The 23262-nt window shown below is 53.4% G+C and overlaps 1 protein-coding gene across 9 annotated transcripts in view; it reads right to left on the reverse strand.

Moving 5' to 3' along the window:
• PRKAG2 (protein kinase AMP-activated non-catalytic subunit gamma 2) overlaps positions 1 to 23262 on the reverse strand; it is a 276835-nt gene that overhangs the window by 188432 nt on the left and 65141 nt on the right. For all 9 annotated transcript variants that reach the window (XM_067747491.1, XM_067747492.1, XM_067747499.1 and 6 more), the window contains exons 2-3: positions 8848 to 8919; positions 2930 to 3209 (exon numbers count right to left, since the gene is read on the reverse strand). In XM_067747491.1, the coding sequence (XP_067603592.1) occupies positions 2930 to 3209; positions 8848 to 8919 (352 nt within the window). The remainder of the gene's footprint in view (positions 1 to 2929; positions 3210 to 8847; positions 8920 to 23262) is intronic.

Below are 23262 nucleotides of genomic sequence, written 5' to 3' on the forward strand. Positions count from 1 at the left end.
CAGAAACCAGGCTAGAAACGTATCCCTTAATGCCCCTCATACACATTTGGTTCTAAGATTTCCAGCAGGCAACGCAGACAGGGAAAATTGGGTCGTTACGTGATCGGTGTCCATCATAGACAGAAACAATCGAGTTGCTCAGAAGCACAGCTATTCTTGGTACCGAGACAGGAAATTTCTCCCAGGGGGCTCGTGTGACAAATGGCGTCTTCACGACATCTTTCCAACGGACACAGCGGGTTTCACAGGCAGCTGCTTACCCAGACCCGCCATACAGGCCGCTGACGTTACTCTCAAGCTCGATCTTGTGAAATCAGTTCTGGGGCAGTGGGAGCAATATGTGGTCTGGGCACGTTGGCCCGGGCGTAGATTCAGGCAGGAAAAGCAGACAGATTGTATGCCCTCCACGCCAGCCTCACAGCAAGCCCAGTGAAAAAATCAGGTGGCGGCTAGGACCTGAGGGGAGAACCCCGTGGAGTAGAGCACACACGCCGCCTGGACACAGACTCAGACCTTCCTGCTTCATCAGTGGGCTGGGCAGGGTTGGTTTCCCGCGTCCTCGGGGAAGGTCAAGGACCTGGGCTCGGTGATTCAAGGGCAACAGCACGGGCTACTGTCCTGGGTCCAGGACACCCGCTCCCAGACAGCTTCTCTGAAGAAGCCGAGACCCCACCCTGACCTAATCAACGCGTCTTTACAAGAAGCCCAGTCACTCCGCTGGTCTTCTTGAGCCCCGCCTACGGCTACCCAGCCAGACAGCAGAGAAGCCTTAACTAGCCACACTTGCTGCACAGCACCTAACAAGACACACCTCTGCAGCTGGGCGCTTTCTAGCACACTGAATGGTCTTTAAAAACACTGACCGGAAAAGGGCAGCACGGACTCCTGCTTCCCGGGAAGCTGAACATCTGGCCCATCTTCAGGACCCAGCATCCCACCTGCTGGCTCCCCCAGGCCTCCCAGACCCCATATCTTGGCTGCCCCTTTCTGCCTTCAGGAATGATCCTGGTCCTGGGACTTCCCTGCTGGTCCAGTGGTTAAGACTCTGCGCTTCCACTGCAGAGGGCATGGGTTCCATCCCTGGTCAGGGAACTAAGATCCCGCATGCCACGCAGCACAGCCAAAAAAACACCAAGAGATGACCCTGGTCTTAACAGAATGACCACCCTACACCCACAAGTCCTGCACCTCCCCAGCCAGGGACATGAATTGCAGATCTTGGCTTTCAATGTAACCTGGGTCCCCCCCCAGATTCATGTCCTTCCAGGAACCACAGAAAGCGAACTTATTTGGAAATAGGGTCATTGCAGATGTAATTAGTTAGGAGGAGGTCATCCTGAAGTAGCGTGGCCCTCAATCCAAAATGACCGTTGTCCTTAGAAGAGAAGACGCAGAAGCACAAAGACACAGACACAGACAGACACACGGTGGGAGAGGGCCATGTGACAGCGACGGTGACGCAGAGACTGGCGTGCTGCTTCCACAAGCCAAGGAGCACCCAGGACCGCCAGCAACGCTAGGAGCTAAGAGAAAGGCCTGGAACAGATTCTCCCCTAGACTCTTCGGGGGGACCATGGCCCTGCTGACGTCTTGATTTTGGTTTCTGGCCTCTGGCACTGAGAGAATAAATTTCTGTTGTTTAAGCCACCCAGCTTGGGGTACTTTGTAATGGCTGCCCCAGGAAATTCATACAACCTAGTTCTGTTGTAAGCAACCCAGGCACAATGCCACCTGTGGGGAAACAGGACACCTGGTGAAGGTCTGGTCTGACATCCCCTCCCCTCTGAGAGGTGGTGTGTGATGGCATATTTGAGAATTTCAGGGTCCCTGTCCAGGAAACTGGGGATGCTCTCTAGGGTGTTGGGATGTCAGTGCTAGGACACACCTCCCTATCTGGCTTCATATCTAAGTTCCTAACTGCACGTCACCCGTACTGTCTGCGTGAGGACCACCTTGTCCTGTGACATGTGTACACTTACACATGAGTTCAGTCATCATGGGGATGCCTTTAGGGGTGCTAGGAACGATACCCCAAACCACCGAAAAAAATTAAAGAAGAAAGATCCCCACACTTTCCTTACAAGTCACGGAGACTGAAACTGCGCTTGGGCTGGCCTTGCAGATAGAGTAATAGCTCCAGCCTACAGGTCCTGCAAATACAACCCGGAGAGAAAGGAGGCGCGATGCCCAAGGGCAAGCTTGTTTTCCAAATCATTGTATTCTTGATAGGAACTTCCTATGTCATCAGAAAGAGTCGCAAAAAAGGGGGAGATGCACTAAGACACGGGAAAGGTGAAAATAAACTCCATCTACTTTATGGTTTCCCTGGCGTATTTCTAGATACGATCAACGGTGCTCAGTGGAGAATGTTTTATCCTTAGATCACAAACACTCATGAGCCTAAAGAACTCTCTCTGAAACATACATCTGCTTCCCCTGTTTCTGTAGCAAATCAACCCCACCTACCCAGGGCCTGGGACAGAAAAAGTCAGCATGTGCTAGAAACAGGTTCACTCAAATCCCCCAAACGCCGTAAGCCCTGGGGGCCGCCGCACACGGCAGATCAGAGAAAGCGCTGGGCCGTCTGGCCCCAGGCGTGGGCTGCTGCTGATTCCCAAAGAAGGCTGGAGGCTAGCGTTCCACGTGGCTGTCCTCACAGCCATACTGTGAGTATCGGGGTATTTACATTAACCCCACAAGCCACGCCATACTGGGTGGATTAGTGCAGGGATAAAGCGACAGGTGGAGACACGTTGCGCTGGAGATAAATCTGTTCCTGGAGGACAGACCAGACGCACACGCTCAGCACCATCGGTAGCAGCCACCCGGCCAGCTCTGGTGTCCCTGCAGGTGGCCCTGCGGCCAAGCGGCTGTGAGCAGCCCCCTGGCAGCCCTGCACCCACCTGAACAACAGTCATCAGTGCCTTACTTTTTCTGGAGCGGGAGAAGAACCGGATGCCCCCGGGCGAGGTAGACGGGTTGGAGTTGGGGGAAGATTCTTTGGACGAGGAACGGAAGATTCCGCTGAAGCTCATGCGGCGGGGGGAGCGCGGCGGGGACTCCTGGTAGGAGAACGGGAACACGGTTTTGGGGGAGCCGGGGCTGGTCTTGGGCCTCACGGGAGCAGACACGGGGCTGGAGGGCCGGTGCTGGGGGCCTCTGGAGAAGAAGCCTTTGGAGGGGCTGCCTGAGCCGAAGGGGCTGTCCACCTGCAGACAGACAAGACAGACAGACGGACGGGTGAGGTCACTCAGAGCCTGTGCCTGCCCTCCCACTGTCCCCCATCACCCAGCTGCTGCCACAACACCTGGCCCGAGAAACAGCCCCACGCTCTTCCACAGACAGAGGCGGCCCAGGGGAAGGACCGGACCCCGGGACGACCCACCCACAGGCCGGGCCGCAGCATCCAGGAGCCCACTGGCCCCCACCCGGTTCTCTGGAAGGGTCTTCTGGAGGTGGGGGAGGACAGCCATGCAGCCGAGAAGGCTCGAAACACGGCACCTGCCCCCTGCGTCCTATTTGCGGTCCCGTCTCCTGGCCTTCACTCCTTAAGACCTCGTGCCTGTCCTGCTCGAAGTCTGACTACAGATCTGATCTCTCTGATCCGAAAGACAGTGGGCCCAGGGCTCCATCCTGAGGGGACCCTGGCGTGGGAAGTGATGAGGTTTTCACCTCCAAGCAGCTTCGGCGCTGGAGTAATGGGGGTTGCAGGCAGAGGCCGGGAAGAAAGCAAACAAGGCTGCAAAGCTCTGAGGCTCACTTCGGCGATGGCTTGAAATTGTAGTGACGGTTTCAAAACTCACTGGACTCAGGGAATTTCGAACGTGTCCTGCTGGCGGGTGTAGCAGTTGGCGCTCCCACCTGAGTGCCTGGGCCTGACCCGCTCGCCTCTGGGCCACCCTGGAGGTTACGTAGACTCCCTAAGCCTCCGTCTCCTCCTGCGTGAAATGAGGGGCCGTACCTGCCCCTCAGGGCTGTCTGAAGGGGCATCAGGCAGACCTGACGCACAGGAACTGTACTCTGTACATGACCTGCTGCCGTCCCGCGGGTAAGCCTGCAACACAGGAGCCAGAAGGGCCTCGGGGCCCACCCAGCTCTGCAGCAGAAAAGGAAAAAACGACGTGTCCCCTGGGCTCTGGGGCAAGCATGAGGCCTGGCAGGGGTCGTGCAGCACACTGAGACCCTGGGCTCCGCACGGCAGGTGACGACCGGTGCACTGCGCACAGGGCAGAGGCAGTCTCCGTGCCTCTATCCACTGGGGTGCCTGCCTGGAACCGGGACCCCTGTGAGCTCATCCACCACTAGAGGGAGCCCCCGAGCTGGGCTTGAGGTCCCTTAAAGGAAGTGATGCCCTGTGGGGACCCTCAACCGCACGCCCCCTTCTCCCTGAGACCCTCCACCCTGCGTTAAAGGACCAGTGTGGCCAAGGCGGGGAGGGGTGCAGAGGCTGGCCCCGTGCCAGTCCCCTCGCCGAGTGGGAATCTGAGGCAGAGGCCGAGCTTCCCCAGAGCCATATAACTCAGGCTCTCCTCCTTATGGAGAAGTTCAGGGTTTTCTTTTGCTAACCATTTGGTGTGAATAGCATTGAGATCCTCTGCCTCTAGAGTACTGGGTTCAGCCACTACCAACCGGCCTATGGGACTCAGGCTTCCTCGGGCTTTTCTGCATCCTAAGAGTAATGAACACAGAGCTTTTGGAGCGGTGGGAGGCGTGTGCCTGCGGACGTGGGGGCGGGGCGTAGGGCCAGCAGGCCCAGGGGTGGAGGAAGACCCCACGGCAGGGTGGTACGTGTCAGGGTTGGGGACAAAGATACAGGAGTCTGAATCCCAGCTCAGTTTCCAGCAGTGACAAGTGACCTACGTGTCAGTGTTCTCATGTATCCAATGGGGACACTAGGCCGACTCGCAGGGTCGTCAAGATGACAGGATATACACAAGGGAAGCACCTGCCACACAGATACACAGCACGTGTACACAGCAGGTACGTGTACGTGATGGTACACGGCAGGTACGTCTGGGAGGTCAGCCCTCACTGTCACGAATTCGCTACAAAGAGACCCTTGGTAGACGTGGAGAGTCGGGGAGGCTGGGCTGATTTACGGAAAGACTCCACGTGGGGTGAGAACCTGACCCTCCTTTGAGGGGGAACCACAGAGCTCTTCAGCACGGGGGCCGGGGGGACATGGTCATTTAGGGCAGACGTTCTAGTGGCCTGTCACCATCACCCTCTGGGTGCCGCTGAGCCCGGAGCTCAGAGAGAGCGCTGGCTGGAGGCTGAGGGAAGGCCCCAAAGCTGGTAAGTGGTGGGCGGGACCTCAGGCCCACGGCCTTGACCCTCACACCATTCACCTCCCGAGAAAAGCAGAAACGGTCACGTGAAACGGAAGAGGAGTCAAGGTCAAGCTTGAAGGCAGAGGGAGGGAGTCACAGTAGAAGGCCAGCCCCGCTGCTGCCCCATCCCCTCCACACTGCACAGTGAGCTCTGCCTAGGGAGGAGGGATTGCTGAGCAAAGCTGACGCTCACTGCGCGCAGGGAACAAGATGTGGGCAAGGATGGGGTCCCCGCGAGACCCTGGCGAACAGCAGGCAAGACAGGGCTGCCCTGAGAGTGGCCCAGACAGGGAGAAATTTTAGAGGGAGACACTGCCCATCACGGGGCCCTGAAGCAGGGAAGGCGCTGAAAGCCGACGGGCTGTGGACAGGCCGATGGGCAGAGGTGTCCCAGGGTCGGGGGGAGAGAGGAGCTGGAGCCGGGAGGACAGACAGACAGCCACTCACTTGGGCCACCGCGGACGGGTCACCGGGGCAGGTTGAGCCAAATGGCAGTCTCGAAGGGCCTGGGTGCTGGTTTGAACCTTACCTGGCGGGCAAGGGGAGCCCTAGGATTCTCCGACTAGGACTGATTCCAATTCCGGGCTCAGAACTGCAGGCCAAAAGGGCCAGGCACTCAGCCATCGGGCTTCAGGAGGGGGCTCCAGAAAGCAGGCCCTCTCCCCACACGGCCAGACAGCGGTGGCTGTGGCCCATCCCGGCCTTGTCCCCCGTGTCTCCCGCCCTGACCCTGGCGAGGGGGCGGTGGCGCTGAGCCCCCGGGTCTGCTTCCTGTAGGTTGGGAGGGGTGGCGTGGGTATCGCCATGATCGCAGCCATTGGGGACAGAGCCCGTGCCTCTTAGCAAGCTGCAGTAAACTGACACCTTGCTAAACATAAGGGCACGCCTCCCGAGGCGTGAACGAAGGGCCCAGAGCCTCCCGAGTGCCTGCCGGCTCTGCAGAGCTACGCGGCGGCGGGCTCTCAGGCCTCCGCGAGCAGAGCTTCCAGGCCCACCTCTGTCTGCCACCGCAGGGAGGGCCGCGGGGGCTAGGGCCAGGCCACCCGGTGCTTGGTCTCAGCCCCGAGGATGCAGGAAAGCGAAGAGGAGGGTTGCACGTGTGAAGGTGAGCGAGGGGTCCGCGGGGCTGGCCTCGACGGTGACTGACAGCTGGGCACCGGGCACCCCTTGGCAGCCTGAGGGAAATGGGTGTGGGCGAAGGGGTTAAAGGTGAAGGGCGCCAGGAAAGGGGGGCCGAGTTGGACAAAACCTCGAGGTGATGGTCTGTGGAGCCCGACTCAGGCTGGGGAGGTGTGGAGGCTGTGCCTGGGATGCAGGACGCGGCCAGTGCCCTCGGGGCCAGTGCGCTAATGGTGCGCGGCTCCGGTCTGAGTCCCTGCGTGCTCCAGACGGAAAGGGGCCGGCGTTCTCGGCAGAGGGAATGGAGGAACAGTGCACACGGCCAGCAGTGGACAAGAGGCCCCGAGCCACGTCTAAGGCCTGGCCAGATGCCACGTTCCCGACGGCTCAGGTAAACGGGTCGTGGGTGCACCCCTTCACGGTGCTCCGAAGTGGGGGGTGTCCTGAGGCCACGCCTGCGTTCCCAGACTGTCCCTGAGCACGTGTCCCAGGCCAGTCACTGCTCTACGTCTGCTCCAACGACAAGCTCACTGAATCCTCATAAGGAAAGGGGAGCACCGCCACGAGCCCGGGTTTGCCGATGGGGAGACAGGTTCACAGAGAATATCTTGTCCCGGGTGACACAGAAGGGAAGCTGCCAGGAAAAATGAACAAAGGAGCCGGGCTCCCCATCCCAGGATCAAGGGACACAGACAGGAAAACCTGTGGGCATCTGGGCATTCCACAGACTGCCCCAGACCAGGCCATGCTGGCTGACCCAGAGTGACCACAGTGATGTTGAATGACCCCAGGGACGTCGATGGCACTGACCTACCTCCCAATACTGGCCCAGGAGCTGCACACAGAGCTGTGCAGAGTCAAGGTGACCATGAAGCTCTCGTACCGAGATGTGTTATGTAACGAAGAGCTGCCTCCTCTGGGAACAGGGGAGCCAGGAGAGGGGACAGGTGGGAAGACCAGGCAGCTCCCATATCAACCGATGCTTGGGAACGCAGGTTGGCATCGTTGTTGGTTTTTTTCCGGCTGTGCTGCGTGGCTTGTGGGATCTTAGTTCCCCGACCAGGGATCGAATCCGTGCCCTCAGCAGTGAAAGCGCGGAGTCCTAACCACTGGACTGCCAGGGAAGTCCCAGGGTTGGCATCCTTGAGTCCAGAACACCCATAAAGGGGAGCTCAGCTGTGACCCCTGCACTGAACTCTGAGTGTACCTAGATGGGAGAGGAGGCCGCCAGGTGTCCAGTCCACATTCAGCTTGGCAGTCCCTGAGGATTTTCAGTCCCCTAGGAGACGGGGGTCTCAGTCACAGGGTACAAAGATGCAGAGATGATCCAGAAAGGGCAGAAAGCCTCCTGTCCGGCCGAGGACACGTCCCTGCATGGCCTGCGCCACTGGCCCCAGGTCAGGGTGTCCAGACGCAGCGCAACGCACACTGGGCTGAGCGCCAAGAAACCCAGACTGAAGCCGGCTCAGTTATTAAGCAGCCCTGTGACTGTGGGAAAGTCTTTCCACCATCCTGAAGTCCAGTTCCTTCATTTAAAACCCAAGTGTAGGTGCTGCATGGGACCCCAGGACCTTTGCACAATCTAGGAAGGAAGTCCCAATAACGATGGAGATTCCCATTTCCCATCAGCCCGGTGGGATGAGGGACGTGGAGCCTCCAGGGCCAAAGAATTCAGCCTGGCTCTTGTCTCTGCTCTCAGACACTGCCCACGGCAGCCCCTCCCGAAGCCTCGGCCCAGCAGCCGCCCCAGCCGTCTGCCGCACACTCACCCTGACCGCGGGCCACCTGGACCTCCCTTTGCTTGCCATGGCCAACCCACCCACCCCGGGATGCGCACTCCTCGGCTGCCTGCCCTCCACGGCTCCAGCTTCCTCTGGAGGAAAAACTGACCAGCGGGGGAGGGGAGAATGTGGGTTAAAGAGAGGAAAGGGAAAGGGGGAAAGAGGACGAAAGGGAGAGGAACGGGCAGGGAGAAGGGGCTCCCGTCTGCGGGGGAGACAGTTGGTCTCCACATCCCGATTTCACTAACGCTTCCAACCTCCTCTCTTCGCTAATCAGCTCCTCGGGCGCTCAGGGTGCTAAGCTCACTGTCAATCCTCGGCATCACCTCTGCCCTCTTTGGGGAGTCCCGTGGCCGCGGACGAGCCCAGAGGGAAGAGGAGAGAAGAGAAAGGAGTGAAGCCTGGCAGGTGTGAGGCAGGTGTGAGGCAGCAGCCAGGTGCACGGGTGGGAGTGCAGGTCAGAGCACAGGTGGGAGCACAGGTGGACATGTAGGTGGGAGCACAGGTGGATGTACAGGGGAGAGCACGGGTGGATGTGTCTTGGGCTCGCGCTGAGGGAGTTCTGCCTCAGTGGCACCTCAGGTGAGCCGTGAGAAGCTGTGAGGAAGGTGGCTTACCTTACGAGAAGGATGCTTTTCTGAACTCTCCAGGTCTCCATCCAGGAGCGGCATGGCAAAGGAACTCAGGTCCTAGGACGGAAAGAGAGCACGTGGTCAGTGACCTGGACCCTCAGGTGCCCATCTGGCCTCGTCCAGGGCTGCTCCTGGCTCTCCGTGTGTATCACCACCCCCTCCCTGAGACCTCCTCGAATGTCAAGCCCCAGGGAGGACGCGGAGGGCCAACAAGGTCAAAGGAGGGGTGGAGACGTGCTGGCCCCCCTCGGAGATCCTGACCCACCTCCAGCTTCCCTTCCCGTCCCCCCAGGGGAAGGAGCAGGAAGAAGAGGCTGGGACCGCAGGGCAGAAGGAAGAGAGCAAGGGAGGAAAAGCAGAAAAGGGGGAGGGCAAAGCCCACCGCAGCGCTCAGGACTTCATTTCATGACGCAAATGTGGCCCAAGGAAGTGTGTCCTCCTGGAAAGATGGCAGGGCCGCATGGGAGGGCTGGCCGCTGGGGCAAAGCGGTCAGAAAGGCCTGATGACATCGTGGCCCAGAGAGGTGGCCTTGGGGGGAGCAGCTCGCCAAAGACTCGTGGTGTCTAAAATGAAGTCATCACGTCACCCTCACCCTGCTCCCCTTTCCTCCTGTGTCTTGCCCGGTGGACACCTCCATGCCTGGGCAGGAACCACACCTGGGCAGTCCTCCACCGGGAGAAGCTGCCTGCATCCCTAACCTTTTGGTTTTTTTCTTTTTTCCTTTTTTATTGTGGTAAAATACATGTACACAAGATTTACCATCTTAACCATTTTAAGTGTACGGTTCAGTGCAGTTAAGCACGTTCACACTGTTGGGCAACTAACCTCCAGGGCCCTTCCCTTCGCAAACTGAAACTCCATATGCATTTGACAACCACCCCCCAGCCCCCTGCCCCAGCCCCTGGCACCCCCTGCCCCCATTCTACTTTCTGTCTCTACGAATGTGACAACTCTAGGGACCTCATGTAAGTGGAATCGTACAGTATTTGTCTTTCTGTGACGGGCTTATTTCACTTAGCATGTCCTCAGGTTCATCCGTGTTGTAGCGTGTAACAGGATTTCCTTCCTTTTAAAGGCTGAATAATGTTCCATCGTATGGATAGACCACATTTTGTTTATCTGTTCCTCCATCATGGGACACAGGGCGCTTCCACACCCTTTGGCTACTGGGAATAATGCTGCTATGAACACAGGTGTTATGGATTGAACCGCATACCCCTCAAAACTCATAGGTTTGAAGTTCCCACCCCCATTACCTCAGAATGTGACTGTATTTCACGGCTGAGGGCATGGGTTCAATCCCTGGTCGGGGAACTAAGATCCCACAAGCCAGGCAGCGCAGCCGGAAAACCCAACAGCGATGCCAACCCTGCGTTCCCAGATGGAGGGGGTCTTTGAAGAGGTAATTACGTTAAAATGAGGTCATACGGATGGGCTCTCTAATAAGACTTCAATCCAGCAGCACTAGTGTCCTTATAAGAAGAGGAGATCAGGAAACAGACACAGAAGGAAGACACATGAAGACAACAGAGAGAAGATGGCCATCTATGAGCCAAAGAAGGAGTTTCTCAGAAGAAACTCACCCTGCCGACACCCTGACCTTGGACTTCTAGCCTCTACAATTGTGAGAAAATAAACTGCTGTTGTTTAAGCCACCCAGTCTGTGATACTTTGTTACGGCAGCCCTAGCGAACTAATACAGTGGGTGTACAAACCTCTCTGCGACCCTGCTTTCATTTCTTTTGGGTATATACCCAGATGTGGAATTGCTGGATCATATAGTAATTTATTTTTAATACTTTTGAGGAACCCTCATACTTTTTCCGTAGCAGCTGCACCATTTTACATTCCCACCAGTGGTACACAAGGGTGCCAATTTCATCCTCACCAATACTTGCTATTATTTTGTTTCATTTTAGTTTTTGTTTTTTATGGTGACCATCCTAATAGGTATGAGACGGTATCTCACTGTGGTTTTGATTTGCATTTCCCCGATGATTAATTATGTTGAGCACCTTTTCTTGTGCTTGTTGGCCATCTGTATATCCTTTCTAGAAAAATGTCTCTTCAAGAAGCCCTTTGACTATTTTTTAACCAGCTTGTTTGCTGCTGAGTTGGTAGGAGTTCGTTATATAATCTGGATATTAACCTTTTATCAGATATATGAATTGCAAGTATTTTTTTCCCATTCTGTAGGTCGCCTTTTCACTCTGTGGATTGTGTCCTGTGGTGCACAGAAGTTTTTAATTTTGATGTGGTCCAATTTATCTGTTGATATTTTTATCAATACTTTGTTGCCTGTGCTTTGGTGTCATACCCAAGAAATCACTGCCAAATCCAACATCATGGAGGTTTTCCCCTGTTTTCTTTAAGTTTTACAGTTTAAGCTCTTATATTTAAGTCTTTGATCCATTTTGAGCTACAGAAGTTCCCCCCCCACCCATCAGCAGTTTTGCCTTCCAACGTTTCAGGTACTTGAGGTCAACCAGGGTCCAAAAGTATTTAATGGAAAATTCCAGGGAATTCCCTGGTGGTCCAGTGGTTAAGACTCCATGTTCCCAATGCAGGGGGCCCGGGTTCGATCCCTGGTCAGGGAATTAAATCCCACATGCATGCCGCAACTAAGAGTCCACATGCCGCAGCTAGAAGACCCCGCGTACTGCAGTGAAGATCCTGCATGCGGCAACTAAGATCTGATGCAGCCAAATAAATAAATAAATAAGGGAAAAAAAAAAAAAAAGAAAATTCCAGGGACTTCCCTGGCAGTCCAGTGGTTAAGACTCCGTGCTTCCACTGCAGGGGGCACGGGTTCGTTTCCCGGTTGGGGAACTAAGATCCCACATGCCTCACAGCGTGGCCAAAATAATAATAATAACATAAAATAAAAATTAAAAAAAATTCCAGAAGTAAACAATTCAAAATTCCAGAAATAAACAATTCATCACCATTTTGTTTTTTGAATTTCGTGCCATTCTGAGTAACTTGATGAAATCTTGCACTGTCCCGCCCTGTCCTGCCTGGGACGTGAATCATCATCCCTTTGTCCAGCGTATATCCACACAGTACATGTGCTACCCCCTCGCCAGTCACTTAGTAGCCGTCTTGGTTATCTGTTTGACTGGTGCGGTACCACGGTGTTTATGCTCACATGAGCCTTATTTTACTTAATAATGGCCCCAAAGTGCAAGAGGAGGGACACTGGCAATTTGCATATTCTCTTACTGAGCCTACTTCATAAATTAAACTTTATCCTAGGTACGTACGTACAGGAAAAATCATAGTATCCACGGTTCAGTTCCATGGTTTTAGGCATCCACTGGGGGTTTTGGAACATATCGCCTGTGGTTAAGGGGAACTACCGTAATTTTTGTATATTGTATAATAAGGTAAGGGTCCAACTTTATTCTTCCACATGTGGATACCCAATTTTCCCAGCACCAAGTATTGCAAAGACTATCTTTTCCCAGTGAATGGTCTTGGCACTTTTGCTGAAAATCATTTGGCCATATACGTATGGAAGAGTTTCTTTCTGGACTCTTTGTTCTATTTCATTGGTCTATATGTCTGTCTTTATGCCAGTACCACACTGTTTTGATGATTGTAACTCTGTAATAAGTTTTGAGCTCAGGGAGTGTGAGACCTCTAACTTTGTACTTTTTTTTTTTTTTTCAAGATTGTTTTGGTTACTTGGGGTCCCTTGAGAGATCATACAAATTTTAGGATGGATTTTTCTATATCTGCAAAAAAAATGCCATTGGGATTTTGATAGGGATTGCATTGAATCTGTAGATGACTTTGGGTAGTATTACCATCTCAATATTAAGTCTCCAATCCATGCACATGGGAGGTCTCTCCATTTATTTGTGTCTTCTTTAATTTCTTTCAGCAACGTTTTGTAGTTTTCTGTGTACCTAATCTTTCTTTTAACCCCTTCCACCCTCCCAACCCCTTTGCTGTGGGGTCCAGGTCTGCACCCTCCTTTGCCCAGCTCTCTTTTGGGTTTCCTAATGGTTCTCCAAATCTTTCAGCTTAGCCTGTTTCAAGCTATCTGCAAACCTCTGCTAGAACAGTGATTCCTAAAACCGTGGCCCCATTATGCTGGCCTCTGCCCTAAAGCCCCAGGGCCTCCACCATAGCCTAGGCAATGGCTCCCACACCTAGTCCACTGGGACTTGCTGGCAATCTCTTACGTAGGCAGATTCCAGACTCAGCCCCTCTGGTGCCGGTTTATTTCAGCATCCCAGGCTGGTTGCACCTTGGGAGTTGGATCCCACCACAGAGTCGACTGGTCTGCGGTGCCGTGCAGGCGTCACGGTGATTCAGCCGGCAGCCCCGGCGGGGAGCCACCAGCTTCCCACGGGCGATTCACAGTCAGGAGCTCTCAGCCGGGCCCTGCAGGCTCCAATACAGGCCCCGTGGATGTGCCGACCTCTGCAGCCTTATTTCTGATGTGCTCTGCACCCCGTCTCCTTCTTTCAGCAAGAGCCCAGGCAGGATCTTGATAGCTTTTCAAACACAGCTGTGCGCCTGTGGACACGTTGCCTGGAATGCTGTCTCAGCTCCTCAGTTCAAGGTCACCCTTCACCCACCGTACAACCCCTTCCTCGGAGAACAGACTTCGCTTCACTTGGGTCCCTGTGGGACGGAGCTGGCCATCTCTCTGAAGCTTGGAGCCCTTTCCTCCTGCCCACTTGCCTCCAGCTCCCAGCCCGGAGATCCTGGCTCCTACTGTCAGGCAAAGCCCAATTCAGATACAATCCCTCAGGCAGAATTCATTCTTCTCTTATCTGTGCTACCACAGTACCTTAGACTACCTTTATTACAGGACTTATTGTGCTATCTTAATACCATTTATCAGGCTATTTCTCTAACTGAACTGTGAACCGGTCAAGGGTGAGGGGAAATCATTCAACTCGCTATTCTGCGCCACAGGCAGCAGGTGTACAGAAGTGACTGAATCAACTCCTGGACAAAGCAGCCCCTCCCCCGGCAGCACGTGTAGGGGGTGCGCGCCTGTGCTGATGGGCAGGAGGGGCCGCGAACGGGCAGACCCCGCGAGACTGCAGGTCACTAAGGAAGAGGAGGAAACAGGTGTGGACGCTTAGCTCCTATTTTAATGAGTACGTTCCTCTGCGGTTTCAAACAATCATTACCCTCACTTTTGTTCAGCAGAGCAGTTTCTACACACCAAAGCCCTGTTGCACATACTCGATTATTCCTCATGGAACCATCAGGCTCTAGCGACTGAGGCCCTGGCGGTTAAGTGACTCAGGACAAGGCGGTCTTGAAAGAGCCGAGACCAGGATGCGGGTCTCGCTCCCATCCCAGGCTGCCTGGAGCCCTGGGCGGGCCTGCGGCTGGTCCCCTGATGCTCGTCTCGCCCAGAGCGAGACAAGGAGGGCGCCACACAGGCGACCACGGCAGCGCGCGGTGCGTTGTCCTCGGTCAAGCATCCCCACAGAGAAGTCCCTTGGCACCAGTAGTGGACTTTGCCGGAAGGCTCCCCCATCCCACATTCCACGATTCTAATCTCAGCTCTCACGTCCCCGAGCTCACCGGGAAACAGTGCGCACCGTGGAGGCTGGTGTGGGAAAATCCCCGACTGCAGCGGTGGCCACGAGACTATTAGCAGGTGGAGTGACGGGGACCTGGCCTCTCAGCTCGGCTGACCTTCCCGAAGGCCAGGCGCCGGGAGCTCACGGGGTTTAAACGCCCACCAGAGCTTTGTGTCTCCCTCACTGCTTTGTCCACATCTGGCCATCCTGAATTCTCCCTCCCCACTGGCAGGCATTCAGACCCTCCCTGGCGCTGGGTGGCCAGTTCACTGGGCCACACTGAGGCACCTAGAGACGCTCTGTCCTCTGGGATGGTCCTCAGCTGCACACACTGTATTTTAGACCCTGACCACGTGCTCCGGAGATAAATAGCAGGGTCTCTGGGGAAAGTGCCTTTTCAGGATTTGGGCTGATAAAGTCGCCTGTCAGGAAAGCAACAAGACAAAAGAGAACAGCCCCAGGTTTGAGAAAATTCCCAAGATGCGAGCCAACCTTAATACTCCACCCCTGCCCCTCTTCAGAATTTCGGGCAAAAGCCAAAAGTGTAACTCAAAAAAGTCAGGTCTCAGAAGCAGAGCTGTCATTAATTTGCCATTAGAATGTCCTTAAAACTTCCATTTGTTGCCTCATTTGGTCCTCAGAGGAGCCCATACAAGTAGGAAAGGCAAGTGGTACCACCCCAGTCTATAGATGAAAATACAGAGGGTCAGAGAGGTTAAGCCACTTGCCCAAGGCCAGACAACCAGACAGTAGCAAGCAGGTCCTATAACCCAGGTCCACCCGCTCCCAGCTCAGAGCTCTTTCTATTGAACCCTCCCACCGCCTTGGGATGGCTCAGCTCCAGTGACAAAAAACAACCCGGGGGACTCTTCCCTGGTGGCACAGTGGTTAAGAATCTGCCTGCCAACGCAGGGGACACGGGTCCGAGCCCTGGTCTGGGAAGATCCCACATGCCGCGGAGCAACCAAGCCCGTACATCACAACTACTGAGCCTGTGCTCTAGAGCCTGCGAGCCACAACTACTGAGCCCGCGTGCCTACAGCCCGCACGCAGAGCAGCCACCGCAATGAGAAGCCCGCGCACTGCAATGAAGAGTAGCCCCCGCTCGCAGCAACTAGAGAAAGCCCACGTGCAGCAACGAAGACCCAACGCAGCCAAAAAACTGAAAAAAAAAAAGACTAAAAAAAGCAGCTTGGTATTGGAGGCTGTGAAGATACAGGGTTCTTCTATGCAAAGTGAGTCTCCCTGGCACAGTGAGATCACAGGGGAAGAGAACAGATGGAGGAGGGTCTGTACAGTTCTGTGATTCACTCCCAAGGCAGCCTGTGATACTGTCTCTTTAAGGTCTACTTCTTAATTAAAAGTAATTCACCTAATACAACATTGTAAATCAGCTATACTTCAATAGAACAATTTTAAGAAGTATTTCATGCTGATGTTGCAAAGGACAGACAAGTATCAATCATCCCACCACCAAATTCGATCACCCGCATTTTGTGTAGTTTGGGGTCTTACTGACGGCTCACCCACTCCCCGGCCACTTACCCCAACATTTCTCTATGCTGTTTACAACCAACTGATGTGTGAATTCTTGAGAAATGAGGGCTCTTTTACTCCCGTCTTAGCCTTGACAGTAGGTGTGTATCGGTCAGATATAGTTCTGCCTTTTCAGCATTTCTGATGCTTTGTCTTACAAAACTCCTTTGTTGATGCAGCTGGGCTACCCCAGGAAGAGCCCTGGTGAAAGTGCACACACAGGACAAACAGAAAGGCTGCCAATGTCAGGGGCCATGGCCTGCACCTAAGGGCCAACCAGGGGTTTTAAACGTCAGGGTGACCACAGAACATTCCTGTGCAACTACCAGCCGTTAGACTCCTACCGAGGAGGGAACACTTTGAGGACAGTTTCATGTTCCTCCCCTGCGGAGCAGACCTGAGCCCAAAGAGTGTCCATCAGCGGCATCTGGGGCTACCTGGGTGCAGACAGCTGACCCAGGGCGCTGTCTGGGCGTCGACGAGCCCGCACCCCTCGGGCACATAAGAACACGACCTGTTCATAGAGATAGAGCCAGAAGGCCGGGTTCCAGCCCAGTTCTGTGGTTTCCTATCTGGGGATCTGGGAGATCTCGGGCACGTCTGAATCCAGTTTTCCATCTGTCAGATGACAGGGTTTAACTAGATGATTTCAGAAGATGCCTGTTAGCTCAGACATTCTCTGTTCTTATCTGTTGGGCTAAACAGCAGGTGGGGTCAGGAGCGGTTTAAGGGAGCACTGCTAGGCTGAGAATAAAATGCTTCTCATCTTCTAGGATTTGTCATCAAAATAATTCTCTTCATCTCTCAAACTACCAAGTACTCTCCACTGTTCTCCCAGCTCAGGGCAGAGTCTGCAGACATGGTGTGGGCTCCACCACGGAGGGATGAGGGGGTGCCCCTTGCTTCCCTGGCGATACTTCTTAGCTGAGCGGGTCGGGACCCAGACACACATCTGGCTTTCTATCTTAATGTGTGTCTCAGTCTGCTTCTTAAGTACTAACCCTCTAGTTTCTCAGGTGATCTCTAAGGTCCCTCAATTTTAAGCACACGGATCGCTAGTACAAATGCCAGGTGCATCCCAGCTCAGCATGATTCTGGAAAGCCGTGAGCGGCGTCCTCAGACTAAGGGTACCTGGCCCCTGCCCTGCCTGTCCCCCTGACCCCCGTACTCCCTGTCACCAACATGGGGGGTTGCTCCCGCCATCTAACCTCCTCTGCACCCGAGCTGTTGGAATTGTGGCGAAGGCCTTGGTGAGGCCCTCACATGGGATACTCAAGGGAGGCGTCTCCAGATGGACTGGCTTTTGCTCAATCCCTCAAAACCACCAAACGGGCAATTCTTGGTACTAACGTTGGGGATAGCGACCAGAGCCATGGTCACTTGGAGCCTTTGAGAACATTCATGTTACATAACGACTCTCAGAAAAATAAGGAACGAACCCAGAATCACTGGAACTCGGCAACAGGGGAGGGACAGGGGACAAATTAGAGAAAAAGCCTAAACTTAACCCTTGGAGAAGTTCCAGAATTATTTATTTTCCACAGAAGACATCATGGTTTCTGACTGCACTCTGAGAGGCTTCCTGATACAAAAGAGAAAACCCCCCACTATTTTTCACTCCTGCGGCCACCCTCCCACCTCCCCTCACCTGGTGGTCCCAGGATTGATTCACATAGCTGTTTGGGGGCTCCCTCGCTGCCCTGGCCAACGACCCTGGGGCTTTGTGCCCATGTGATGCCTACTGACCAACTGCGGGAGGGAAAGTGCTTTGGCCCCGTGGTGGGCAGGACTTTCCCCCAAGAAAGAAGCCCTGGGCCGTGCAAAAGGCAGAAATCTGGCAGCCTGACCTTCCTTGGTGTTAAGTGAGTATCCTGCCCCACCGCTGTCCCCAATTCCTCACCCAGTGGCCTTTCCAGCTCCACAGCAGCACCAGACAGTAAACTATTTTCTCAACAACAAGTAGCTTCAGAAGCCCTAGACCAGAGTGGTCAAGAGACTGCATTCTCCCCTCAGCTCTCCCCTAACTCTGGCATGGAGCAAAGCATTTTAGTCTCCAAGGGCCTCAGTTTTTCAATCTGTAAAATGAGGCTATAATGCCGTCTGTATCGCAGGGCAATGTTGTGAAGACCAGATAGGATGATACAAAAGAAGGTCCTTCCCGAAACTACAATGAGGTATCACCTCACTTCGGTCAGAATGGCCATCAACAAAATGGCTAAAAATTATAAATGCTGGAGAGGGTGCGGAGAAAAGGGAACCCTCCTGCACTGTTGGTGGGAACGTAAGTTGGTGCAGCCACTATGGAGAACAGTATGGAGATTCCTTAAAAAACTAAAAATAGAACTACCGCATGACCCAGCAATCCCACTCCTGGATATATATCTAGAAAAGATGAAAACTCTAATTTGAAAAGATACGTGCACCCTTATGTTCATAGCAGCACTATTTACAATAGCCAAGACGTGGAAGCAACCTAAACGTCCATCAACAGAGGAATAACTAAAGAAGATGTGGTACATGTATGCAGTGGAATATCACTCAGCCATAAAAAAGAATGAAATAATGCCATTTGCAGCTACATGGTTGGACCTACAGATTATCATACTAAGTGGAGTAAATCAAAGACAAGTATCATATGATATCACTTATATGTGGAATCTAAAAAATGATACAAATGAACTTATTTACAAAACAGAGACAGACTCACAGACATAGAAAACAAACTTATGGTTACAAAAGGGGGAAGCAGAGGAGGGATAAATTAGGAGTTTAGAATTAATAGATACACACTACTATATGTAAACTAGATAAACAACAAGGACCTACTGTATAGCACAGGGAACTATATTCAGTGTCTTGTAATAACCTATAATGGAAAAGAATCTGAAAAAGAATATATATATATATGTATCTGAATCACTTTGCTGCACACCTGAAACACTGTAAATCAACCATACTTCAATTTTTAAAAAAGGTTAAAAAAAAAGACAGCCCTTCCCATAGTGTGAGCTCTCACACGGAACTGGGTTGCATCAGGACCACTGGCCGAGACGCACTCCGGCCTCACCAATCAAGGCCACAGAGAGGCCAAGGGCGTCACCCGGGGCAACCACCGACCTGGGAAGCCAGGGCAGTCTCCCACGCTCCACTTGGGTCTGAAATCAGGTGAGGAGCTTCTGCAAAGACGCTAGCTGCCCCTCCTATAATTAGAGAGCCGTCTTTATCCCTTTCCCAAGCAGAAGGCAGGCTGGTTAATAACCGGAGCCCGGCAATCCTGAAGCGGGGTTACACAGTGCAGGCTCCTCCCAGAGGCTCTCTTCCTGCTGAAAGGCCGTGGGGCCAGGCCCTGCCCTGTGGGCAGCCTTTGCTTGACCAGAGGTAAATGGAACCTTGGAAGGACCTGTGGCCTCCTGGCTCTACAGCCAAGGATGCTGTGCAGAAGGGAACAGGGACTTGGGCTGTGGGACGCCTGGGGACCCCAATCCACATTCCCAGGGCCCTCCCTCCACACCTTCCCAGCTCAGGCCCCCAAAGTGACCTCTTAAAGGCAAATGTTCCCAGGCCAGGTTGAGTCCAGACTCCGCTAACCACTAAAGACTAGGCCCCAGCCTCTTGTGTTCTTCCAGCCCGAGCTCCTCCCGGATAGAGGCAGTGGGAGGGGCAGGCTGGGTGGAGGACGCAGCGGGTCTGGGTCAGCTCACGGTCAGCAGGGAAGGAGGCAAGTGCCCTGGGGGGCCCAGGAGACACAGGTGTGGAGCTGAGCTGCCTGGTCTGCTGCAGCCCCCCCAGAGCCCATCGCAGGCGTCTTTCGCGCTCTTGTCACCAAATGTGGCCGGGGTTGCAGGTGCTGCCTCAATCCAGAACAATCCCAGTCTCCACGGGTGGTGTTTTAGGCCAAGCCAGTGATGGGAGGAGAGTCGTGTTACAGAGGAGAGAGCTTTGGGCTCTGATGATCCAGCGCCATCACAGAGCCTGTGATGGTTAATTTCACGTGTCAACTTGGCCAGACCACAGCGCCCAGTGGGTTAATTAGCACTAAGCTAGATGCTGCTGTGAAGGTATCTGTAGGCGAGGTGAGCATCTATAATCAGCAGAGTTTAAGTAAAGGAGATCACCCTCCACGATGTGGCTGGCCTTCATCCAGTCAGCTGAGGGCCTTAGAGCAAAAACTGAGGTTTCTGAAAGAAGAAGAAATTCTGCCTCAAGGTCTTAGCATCAACTCCCGCCTGAGTTTCCACCTGCTGGCCCGCCCTGTGGATTCAGGATTTGCCAGTTCCCGCCAACACGAGCCAATTCCTTAAAACAAATCCCTTGATATATAATATTTATTATCTTAATACTATAATTATATTTATAATATAAATAACATATATCAGTTAATAGCCTATTGTGATATATAATATATAATGATATAGCTTAACATATGTGTAATATATGTAATATATACAACTGTTACTATTAGTTAATATTTATATTAAGTATACATTGCATATACTTAATATATTAATATGTGATAAATATATATTAAGGATATATACATGTGTGTATATTAACGACATACGTGTAGGATGTGTGTATGCATATACAGGTATGTGTACCTCTTACTCCTCTTGATTCTGTCTCCGGAACCCTGACTGATGCAGAAACCTAGACCCCTCCCCCTACCACCCTCGAGCTGGTGGGTGCTGACCTTGAGCGAGTCTGGCCGCAGGAAGGTGGCAGTTTGGAGACAGTCAGCTACCCCTGGGGAGGGGAGTGGGGCCCACGCGGTCAGCAGGGGGTCTCTGTACACACAGAGCCCTGACTTTGTCAAGGACCTCGAAATAAATCCCCAAGAGAGATCGATGGATGAGAGGAAAAGACAGGTGTGAAAGGTCTTCGCTCCTGCAGGTTCAGTAAAAAAACAGGAGACAGCCCCAACAGTCCTATTTTTTACTGTCACGGAAGATTTACAATGTGTAAAGGAGAACAGCAGGTTGGAAACGTCCCGAAATCACATTCTAGCGTCATCTGTGGAATGATGAGAATTGTTCTCGCGTCGCTTGCTGGGTAAGTGGTGTGAGTTTCCGCCAGGCGTGTGATGATGCTGTGTGGTACCCACCCGCCGTCTCCCTCCACCCACCACAGTCAGCTGACAGCAGGGAGACGCTTATTCACCCAGGGACGTGCTCCTCCACACTGCCGGACGCACGGGCAGGACTCAAACGGGAGTCTTTCCCCACACAAAACCGACACTAGAAAAGGTGCCAAGAAGCTCATTCACACGGAGACACAAATGACTGATGACAGCCTAGGGTACAGGAAACACTAAGACCTCATGATCAGAGAAGGACGTTCTAATGGGATCTCTCGGGCCCCTTGGCCCATCTGAAAGCAAGGACAAACAGAAGTGGCTGTCTGTCAGAGGACAGCCGGCCCTTAATTCCTAGGGCTGTTTTCAACTCTGACATTTCACGATGTTACTAAGACAAACCTTAAGGGAGGGCCTGCAAAGACCAGCGCTGGGTTTCTGGGGAGGGTTCTTTACCCGCAAGTAAAACGCCAAATCACCAACTGAGACCGTGGTAGCCTTGGTGTTGAACCCTCTGTGGGTACCATCCACTGCCCAGCCAGCCAGGTGACTCTGCTGGTCCTCGGGCCTCCCACATGCTAAGTCCTCTCCATGAAGGAAACAAGCGACCACGAGGGAAAGTGGAGACACTGCTGGGTGTGCCCCGCAGACCCAAATGGCCCCCGACAGCTGCCTCTCCACCCGCCTGCCAGCGCCCCACGGGCAGCGGGGGCACAGGGGGAAAATCACATGGTTTGGGTCTGGGCTTCAAGACGAACCACAGGACAGAAAACTTAAATGAGAATTAAATCGAGCACCCAGGGAACGTGTTTATAAGGTCACAGCACTGCTGGCAGCTCCGAGACACACCCTCCCCCATGCAGGGGGCTCTTATGCAAGACTCAGGGCTTAGAGACCTACTTTCTGCTCTCAACCACCTACCCAATGTGGCTCTGGGATTTGGCCCAGGAGCCAAAGTCCACACAGTTTTCAGCTCAGAATCTGGAGAATACCCCGTGTCCATATTTATAAAACCGTTTATCAAAAGATTCTTCCTAAACATTTCTGCAGGTGCCCAAAGCTTCTTCCATTCCTACCTGTGTGTCACCACCTGCTGTGACCACATGTTACAGGCTGAAAAGTACAAAGAGTTCAGGGGAAGCAGCAAACACCAGGGACCTGAATAGAACGCAAGGGCTTCTGCACTAAGTAAGCATAACGAAGAAGGCGCTTTTATTCGCTCTAACTTTCATCCCAGGCTGAACTGGCTGCTCCAGAAGCATTTAGCTTTTCTCACTAACAGTGCCAACCCATCAGTGGATCACGAAATCGATTCAGTGGATGATACAACCACCCAAATATAAATTAGAATGAGGATGCATCTCATTGTTTCCTAAAATTGTTTCAATTATTCACACATAGACATGAATAAAATATACATGTTACTGCGTCGTGGACAAAGGAGTCTGGACCACTGTGCACCACAGGAGCTTTGAAGCAGTGCGGGTAGATTTCAGAGGGGAGCCGACACCCCCTGTCCTTCCAGATGTCACGACAGTGAACAGGGACGAACACCATCTTTTGTCCTCTGTCCTGGCCGAAGCCCTCTGACCTCCCTTTGTACTTTGTGCCCAGAAATACGCACACAGGATGGAGACAGAGAATCACATCTCGTCACTGTCATGGATGGGAGGTAGGCAACTCCTTACCTTCCCCCCGACCCTTTTTTTTTTTGGCCGCGCTACATGGCTTGCAGGATCCTAGTTCCCCAACCAGGGATGGAATATTTTTTTTTTTTTGGCCACGCCCTTGGCAGTAAAAGTGCAGAGTCCTAACCAATGGACCGTCAGGGAATTCCCACCTCCCCTTTCCTCCAACCACATCCATCCCTCCCCTGGCCCTCTGAGCAGTGGGCACTGCTGCTCTGACCCACCGTGGGTCCTGCCAACTCCAGCAGTCTCAGGCGACCCCAGACCCAGAACAGCAGTTACAGCCCTGGGGGCAACCACCTACTGAGACCCCTCCAGAGTGGGATCTGTCAGCACCTGTGCCCCTCTGGTCCAGGCCTACCGCAGACTCCCTGGTCTCCTGACACCTAAACCAGGGAAATAACGCAGTCACAGGGTGTCGCCGTTGGAAAATGTCAGAGACCTTCCAAATTGATCCCCTTCCATTACAGGTGGGCTCACAGGTTTCCAGAGAGATTTGAGTGAGGTGCTCAACGCCACGTGGTAGAGTCATGACCGAGCCAGAACCA

The sequence above is a fragment of the Pseudorca crassidens genome, chromosome 8 (genome assembly GCF_039906515.1).
Source record: "Pseudorca crassidens isolate mPseCra1 chromosome 8, mPseCra1.hap1, whole genome shotgun sequence".
Classification (NCBI taxonomy): Eukaryota; Metazoa; Chordata; class Mammalia; order Artiodactyla; family Delphinidae; genus Pseudorca; species Pseudorca crassidens.